The sequence below is a fragment of the Apis dorsata genome, unplaced genomic scaffold (genome assembly GCF_000469605.1).
Source record: "Apis dorsata unplaced genomic scaffold, Apis dorsata 1.3 scaffold_206, whole genome shotgun sequence".
Classification (NCBI taxonomy): domain Eukaryota; kingdom Metazoa; phylum Arthropoda; class Insecta; order Hymenoptera; family Apidae; genus Apis; species Apis dorsata.
Genome location: NW_006263490.1, coordinates 98,983 through 106,662, shown reverse-complemented (window position 1 = coordinate 106,662; position 7,680 = coordinate 98,983). Strand labels below are relative to the sequence as shown.

The 7,680-nt window shown below is 21.9% G+C and overlaps 3 protein-coding genes across 8 annotated transcripts in view; 2 read left to right on the top strand and 1 right to left on the bottom strand.

Annotated features, from left to right (window-relative positions):
- LOC102671065 (nucleoside diphosphate-linked moiety X motif 6) overlaps nucleotides 1-154 on the top strand; it is a 1,636-nt gene extending 1,482 nt beyond the window's left edge. The window contains exon 5 of the mRNA XM_006614967.2: nucleotides 1-154. This exon is cut by the window's left edge and continues 1 nt beyond it. Coding sequence (XP_006615030.1) covers nucleotides 1-139 — 139 coding nt within the window. The 3' untranslated portion in view covers nucleotides 140-154.
- A 678-nt stretch (nucleotides 155-832) lies between these two features.
- Nucleotides 833-2,863, top strand: LOC102671207 (E3 ubiquitin-protein ligase CHIP). 4 transcript variants are annotated; one of them, XM_031510114.1, is made up of 5 exons: nucleotides 833-902; nucleotides 1,007-1,159; nucleotides 1,218-1,416; nucleotides 1,988-2,385; nucleotides 2,482-2,863. In XM_031510114.1, exons 2-5 carry the CDS (start codon nucleotides 1,043-1,045, stop codon nucleotides 2,722-2,724), a joined length of 957 nt encoding a protein of 318 aa, XP_031365974.1. In that variant the 5' UTR covers nucleotides 833-902; nucleotides 1,007-1,042; the 3' UTR covers nucleotides 2,725-2,863. The 4 variants fall into 4 exon arrangements, with proteins under 4 accessions (XP_031365974.1, XP_006615032.1, XP_031365973.1 ...); XM_006614969.2 differs by having other exon boundaries at nucleotides 841-902; nucleotides 2,048-2,385; XM_031510113.1 differs by having other exon boundaries at nucleotides 848-1,159.
- A 791-nt stretch (nucleotides 2,864-3,654) lies between these two features.
- Nucleotides 3,655-7,680, bottom strand: part of LOC102681814 (GPI inositol-deacylase) — a 4,989-nt gene continuing 963 nt past the window's right edge. The window contains exons 2-11 of one of the 3 annotated variants that reach the window (XM_006614961.2): nucleotides 7,219-7,372; nucleotides 7,035-7,145; nucleotides 6,403-6,506; nucleotides 6,277-6,337; nucleotides 5,894-6,195; nucleotides 5,574-5,827; nucleotides 5,074-5,496; nucleotides 4,613-4,999; nucleotides 4,162-4,530; nucleotides 3,655-4,086 (exon numbers count right to left, since the gene is read on the bottom strand). In XM_006614961.2, coding sequence (XP_006615024.1) covers nucleotides 3,822-4,086; nucleotides 4,162-4,530; nucleotides 4,613-4,999; nucleotides 5,074-5,496; nucleotides 5,574-5,827; nucleotides 5,894-6,195; nucleotides 6,277-6,337; nucleotides 6,403-6,506; nucleotides 7,035-7,145; nucleotides 7,219-7,372 — 2,430 coding nt within the window. In that variant the 3' untranslated portion in view covers nucleotides 3,655-3,821. Of the gene's footprint in view, nucleotides 4,087-4,161; nucleotides 4,531-4,612; nucleotides 5,000-5,073; nucleotides 5,497-5,573; nucleotides 5,828-5,893; nucleotides 6,338-6,402; nucleotides 6,507-7,034; nucleotides 7,146-7,218; nucleotides 7,373-7,680 lie in introns of those variants that run through there. The other 2 variants (XM_006614960.2, XM_006614962.1) reach the window with 2 other exon arrangements.

Below are 7,680 nucleotides of genomic sequence, written 5' to 3'. Positions count from 1 at the left end.
TGAAAATAATAGATTGATTGCAAAAAAAATGTTAGAATTTTTTAAACATAAAATAGGAATTGTTGCTGAATACAATAGACACCCTATAACAAACAAACCTATTTGTATATATAGTATATCTAAGATTAATAATATATAGCAGTATGTAAAATAATTAAAATATATAATTAATTTTATAGTTTGAAGTAGAAAATAATTATTTTAAAAAATAAACAAAAATAAAATTATTTTTTAATAAATTTATTTATTATTTTTTTTTTATTAATTAATTATATATGAGTTGATTATATAAATATTATATTATTATATCAAATGCATAACACTTCAAACTATGAATTTATTTTATAAATAAAAACACATACTTGTATTTTTATAATTTTAAATTAAAAAAAACTAAAATTAAAAAAAGACTAACAATTAAAATAATAGATGTAATAAAATTTTTTACATCACAATAAAAATATTCCAATCAAAAAATGACAATATTTATATATTTCATTATTTTTATATAATTTTAATTTCTAAAATGAACAATTATTTTAAAGTTATTTTTTTTTATCAATCTGTTTTTTTTATATTGATAATTATAATTTACCAAAATTATGATTAAAAATAAGATGAAAATCTCTATAAATTTGAAAATAAAAATAAATAAATAAATAAAGTATTATAGAGTATTATAAATAAATAAAGTATTATACAAAAATATTTTTAAAAAATGTTACAATATTTAGAAATAAAGAAATATTAAAATATTTTTATATTGAATATTTTTTGAAAATCAGACTTTATATTGAAAAATAACTTCCTCCTAGTTTTATTTACTATGTACTTCTTTATCACATTTTAGTTAATGACTGACAAACTCACAAGGAAAATGGAAGAACGTATATGTCATTAAGGTTAAGGTTATACAATATTATTTTGTTAGTCGATTTGTTTACAATTCGACTATTTTTTCTTATAAGAAATATTAGTAAATAATCCAACGAGACTTCATATGTAGAAAAGTGTTTAATACGGCACAACATTTGTTGCCAAGATGAGTAAAATGTATACAACCGCCAACCTCTCTGACAAAGAGTTAAAAGAAGAAGGAAATCGACTTTTCAATCTTCACAAATATGAGGATGCTGCACACTGCTACACCAAAGCAATTGTGAGTGCTACTATGAATCTATGCAGGCAAGTTACGACATTGCATCTCATTCCTGCAGATTAAAAATCCAACCCAAGCACTATATTTTACGAACCGAGCGCTGTGTAACCTGAAATTGAAACGATGGGAATCATCCTGTCTAGACTGCAGACGTGCTCTCGATATCGATCCATGTCTGGTGAAGGGTCATTTTTTCTTGGGTCTAGCTCTTCTTGAAATGGAACTCTTCGATGAAGCTGTGAAACATTTACAAAGAGGTATGTCGTTATATTTTTGTTTTGAAATTTCATTGGCTTCTTATTATAATATGCTTCTTATAAAAATTTATTTATAGGAAAATATTTCATCATAATTTTTATAAAATAATTATAAATTATATTATATTATATTATATTATATTATATATTAATATTTTTTTCTATCTTAAATATATTTAATATTAATGATTAAATTTTTTATTTTATCATTTCATTATAAAATCATTTTACTTATTTCATATATATAATCAAAATAAATATTATATTTTTAAATTGCATTTTGCAAAATATTTTTTAATAAAAAACATTATTTGTTTATTAATATAATTTTTTTATATGCCATATCTTTTTTTGTATATTATCTTAATCTTTAAAAGCTATCATTGAAAAGTTATATGAAAACAACTTTTGTTTAGAATAAAATTTCATCTATGACAGCATTTAAAGATTAGATTATCTTGCCTTGATATATATATTTAGATATAATATCTATAATATTTTATTATATATTATATATATCATTGTGAAATATGGAAGTATCTTGTGAATATTTTTTTTTATGGTATTCATGGTTTTTATGGCAATGTGAAATTTGCCATTCTCATGATTACACATCTCAACGATAATGTAGCTGTGGATTTGGCCAAGGAACAAAAGTTAAATTATGGAGATGATATGACCAGCATTTTAAGGCAAGCACGAAAACGTTGTTTCCAATTGAGAGAAGAACAGAGAATTGCTCAAGATATTGAATTACAATCATATCTGAATCAATTGATAGTAGAAGATGCTGAACGAAGTTTAGCTGCTTTAAAGGAACAAGAAGCAATTAAAGATGTAGATAGTAAAAGTGAAGGAGAAGCCTCATCTATTGAATTTACAAGGAAAAAAGAAGAGATAGAAGAAAAAAGAGATACATGTATGGCTCACCTTAATGATTTATTTGCAAAAGTGGATGAAAGAAGAAGGGTGAGTTTATATTCTTGATTATTTTTGAAGTTTTTAATTGCATATGAAAAAAAGTAATTATGTATTATCTGCAATTTTTATGAATATGTGGAATAGAAAAGAGAAGTACCTGATTATTTATGTGGAAAAATTAGTTTTGAAATTTTACAAGAACCTGTAATAACGCCAAGTGGAATTACATATGAACGAAAAGACATTGAAGAACATTTACAGAGGGTGGGACACTTTGATCCAGTTACTAGAGTTCGTTTAACTCAGGATCAATTAATCCCTAATTTAGCAATGAAGGAAGTAGTTGATACATTTCTACAAGAAAATGAGTGGGCATTATATTATTAATTTGTAAAATTAGGTTACTGCCATATTTCTATGATAATTACATATATCATGATTATTTTTGGGTCCCATTAATTTACATAAATGTGTATATCATTATCTTGTAAACAGTAAATAGATCATATATCTATATAAAGTTGAATTCGATTTTTTCTATCAATTTGATGTAATTTAGTTTGTTATTTAAACAATTGTTGATTAATTAAATAAAATTAACTAAAATTAAAAATAAGAATAAAAAAAATTTTTTTAGTTAATGAATTTAAGACAGACATAAAATATTAAAAATAGCAATAATACAATAAAAATAATACAATAAATGTGATGTTAAATAGGTCATATAAAAATGTTAAAACTGTATATCTTTTTCCGATAAACAATAAATTTATTGTTTGCTGTATAAAATATTTTAATATTTCCCAATTATTTATAAATTAAATAAAAAATATTAATTTGTAATGTGTATATAGGTATTTTATTTATAATAATACAAATTATTTCATATAATTATATATATTATTATAAATTAATAATATAATTATATATATTATATATTATAATCCATTCAATCTAAACTTCAAGTCAGATTTGTAGTAAATGATTATAATCAAAATGAATTGTTACAAATTTGACTTGTAGTTGTTAATCTCAGATAATTTTAAGTTTGTATTTATATGTATTAAGCGTAAAATATTTCAGTTATAATAATATGTAATATTATTTTCTGAACATTGAAATAAAATGTCAAAAATTTTTATCAATTTATTATATTTTTTATATTTGAGGCCTGAATATTATATCATAATATATGCAGTTTAAGAGATAAAGATTTTTTGCACATTTTTTATAAGCACTTTTTCTTCTAAAGATATAAAAACAAAAAAACAATAGTAAGGATTGTAAGACAACACAATTTGTTCACGTAAAGTGCGAAAGAGCTAAAAGTTTAATGGAATAAATTTCAATATAACTATTATATTATTATACACATTCTAAATATAAATATTTTTATACAAATACAATATATACAATTTAGATGTACATGAAACTGATGTAGACAGGAAGATTAGATTAAAGTATTATTTTAAATAAATAATATTTTAAGAAAAAATGAAATTTAATGCAATAATACTAATAGTTCCTGCTACAATAGGTGGTATACAATATTGATAAAAAGGTGGATGAGGTGCTGCTCCCATTAAAAGTACTACCCAACCTAGAAAACATAATATACTGGATAATATTTGAGATCGATTTTTATGATTATTAGAAGGAAGTTGCACCCATCCCATTGTACTGCATGTTACTAAAATTATCCAGCTTTGAAGTAATAAAGAATCTTCCGAAGAAAGTTTCATATTGTAACTAAAACAAATTTATAATAATAATTTTAATACTGAATACTCATATTTTATATTTTTTAAATAATTAATTACAAACCTGAAATTTTTTGCCCAAACAAGTACAGATGGTACAGCTGGAATAGCAGTAAAGCACCAAAGTATAAAAAAAATAAGATGATTGAATATTTTTTGTCTTGTATCTTCAGAATTATCTTTTGCACTTCTAAATTGTCTTATCCAATTAAAATGTTGTAATGAAGCCATTAAAAGTTCTTCTAAATAATCTTCATACATTTTCGTCAAATTTAAAAAATAAAGAAAAATGGAAATTAACATAGCTAAAGCTCCACACGTTGCTGGAATTAAAGATAAAACAAGAATTGTAGTAATAAATGGTAATTGATTTAATCCTCCAAGCAGCCAATCTGACCATGTTGTTGAAAAAGTTATTACACGTGCTAGAAACCTAAAAAAAATTGATAAATTGAATAACATAAACAATTTTCTATAATATAAATATATATATCAATATAATTATAATTTTTTACCTCACAGCAATATTATGAGCTACTGAGCCAAAAAATATAATGCAACAGCAGAGTCCAATAGTAAATACACAAATAATTGCCAAAGCAATTAAACATTCAAACATTAAATTATAACAAAACGACAGAAATATCGTAATTATTATTATTGGAGTTTGATTATGGCCATGATTGATTCTTGTAGATAAAAATAATAAAAGTAAACTAATAATTGTTGTATACAATAAATACCAGCGATCTCTTACAATACAAGATATTTGATCTATAATTCCACCTTTTTGAATATTAATTACATATGAACATGCAGGATCTAGAGTTATTCTTAAATTTGGAGAAATATTAGAATACTTATTTTTAGTTTGAATTTTCATTATTTTTGGTCCATTATCTCTAAAATATTAAATTTTAATAATTCAATAATTTAAAAAAAAAAAATTTATAGTTTATTTAGAGTTTATACTCACATAACTGTAAAAAATTGAATTTGTGTAACTCCAATACTCCATGGTTCTATTAATTCAACAATTGCATGTTTTGGATCCATACATCCAGATGCTTTAAGTTCAACAGCAATAACGTTTACAAAATTATCAAAACTAGCATAATATCTAATATGTCCAGGATGAGATTTTTTTATTTGAGGTAAAATAAATAAATTTTTCAATAAAGATAGATTATTCTTAATAAATATAAATCTTGTATCATAAGAATATAAATCTACATTTATTGTAACATATTTTTCTAAATTATCTGGTGTAATTCTTATTATAATATGTGTTATACCAGGATATTTTAACTCTTGCAAATTTAAATCAACAGTTTTTCTTATATGGTGTAAAGGATCTGATAAAATTCTTGTTCTATTTGTCAAGTTCCAACCCCAATTGCTAAATTAAATATAGAATATTTTTTTTATAATAATATTTTAATAAATTTATAATTTTTAATTAAAAGCAATAATTACCAAGTTCTTGATTGTCCTTGTATATTAGATGCTGTACATGCAAATAACCAATCTTTAGATTCTAAATTTTTAGTATCAATAGTTAAATAATCAGGTTGTCCACTTAATCTAATCATAAGATAAATAGAAGATGTTTTCTTAAATGAGTTTTTATTAGTCCATGTATAATGCCTTTGAATATTCTCTATCCATTCACCATCAGTTTCAAATTGTATTATTTCTTTATAAAAATATAATCTTTTTCCAGAAGTACGCTGTAAAATTAATTTTTATAGTTTAAATACTTTATAGATGAAGATAACTTTAAAAAACTTTCTTACATGATAAAAATGATATGATAATGCTTGCATTCTTTCGTTAGGTGTGGAAAATATTTTAGGTGGTTTTTGAGCATAATTAACAGAATCAAATAATGAATGCACAATAGATAATACTAATTGTTTACACCATAAAATACTAAGATGATCCACAGATTTCCAAACATCTGGTATAGCATTAGAAATAACATTAATATCTGCTGTAGGATCTAAAATTTGTGTTGATGTTATGAGTGTATCTCGTGGTCCACCTCCTATTGATATCACATTTATTCCTGCATCTTTTATATCATTTAAGCGTTTTTCTAAATTTTTATAATAATTAACAAAAGTATAATCTAACGCTAATGTAGGTGTATGAGGAGTAGCTAAAGTAATAATAATGCTTGCAACACTAGCATTTATATTTGGAGTCATCAAAACAGAACCTTTAGCTATAATACCTCCCTAAAAATAAAGAAATAATATAATATCCTTATTGAAATAAATATAATAATACTAAATGTATTTACCATTGAATGTCCTATAAGCACAATGTTATCTATTTTAGATTTATATAAACTTAATATTTTTTGTATACAATATGAAACATACATTGTTTCTTCAATCAATACACCTTGAATTAATTATAATAAATTATCATTTATTCTTTTTAATTATTTAAAAGTCAACCTGCTGATTAACTCTTTCTTTATTGATTTTAATGAATTTGAAATATGTTATAAAGATAACATTTTAAATAATTTCTTCTATTATAATAATAATATATAGTATTAAAATTTTTTATAAATAACTTAAGAATTAAAATAAATTATTTCAATTATTATATATATCATTAAGTGTAAAGGAAAAATGCTAAAAATGCTAATATTTGAAAATGCCTTTAACAATATATTTTAAGCTTACTACGATTACTAAAAAAAAAACTTTGTATTTTTTATTATTTAATTAACAGGTTGACTAATAATAAATTATATATGAATTATTTAAAAAATACATGAAAAAAATAAAAAAAAAATAAATGATAAATGATGAGTAAAATGATTAATAAAATTATTATTTTATATATAATAGAATTATAATGTATATAGAATATACAATAGAATATATATATAATTATATCATATATTCTTTTTATTCATACCTCCATATAAAGCAGAATAATCCTTGCCTATTGAAACAGTAAAATAATCAAAATGAAATGGAGTCCTATCTTTTAAACTTTTTCTCAAACTGACAGAAGCAAGAGATCTTACTAAAAATAATATAATTATTAATAACAGATTCAAATCAAATTAAAATACCTTCTAATAACAGATTCTAAGAACCTTGCTCATGAGATCCAAGATTGCCAGGTATAAAAAGTACAGGTATTCCTGAGAAGTACATTCTTCTAAGTTTTTCAGTAACAAAACCTTCTCCATATGCATATAATCCATATCTTGGGTATCGTTCTTCTATTTCATTATTTAAGGAGATTCTCTTTTCAAGTATTTATAATAAAAGATTTTTATTAAAGGAAAAAACTATTATATATTAATTATTAAAATTAACATTTTCTATATTATACTTACAAATTAAGTTTAAATTAATTTATTAATATAATAATAGTAATAATACATTATAGAAAGTTAATTTGAAAATTAGTTTGAAATAAAATCAATAAGCTTTATTAAAATGTTCAAAAAAAAGATTAATAAATAAAAATATTGTTCAAGTTAGAAGTAAGAAAATTTATAAAAATCTTTTACAATTCAAAAATCGATTTCAATCATAATAATTTAACATAT

What these genes read in the sequence shown, in the direction of transcription:
- LOC102671207 (XM_031510114.1), top strand. Translation starts at nt 1,043, where the DNA reads ATGAGTAAAATGTATACAACCGCCAACCTCTCTGACAAAGAGTTAAAA. An exon ending in TGTGAAACATTTACAAAGAG is followed by an intron (nt 1,417 to 1,987) that starts GTATGTCGTTAT and finishes ATGGTATTCATG; the next exon opens with GTTTTTATGGCAATGTGAAA. An exon ending in AAGTGGATGAAAGAAGAAGG is followed by an intron (nt 2,386 to 2,481) that starts GTGAGTTTATAT and finishes TATGTGGAATAG; the next exon opens with AAAAGAGAAGTACCTGATTA.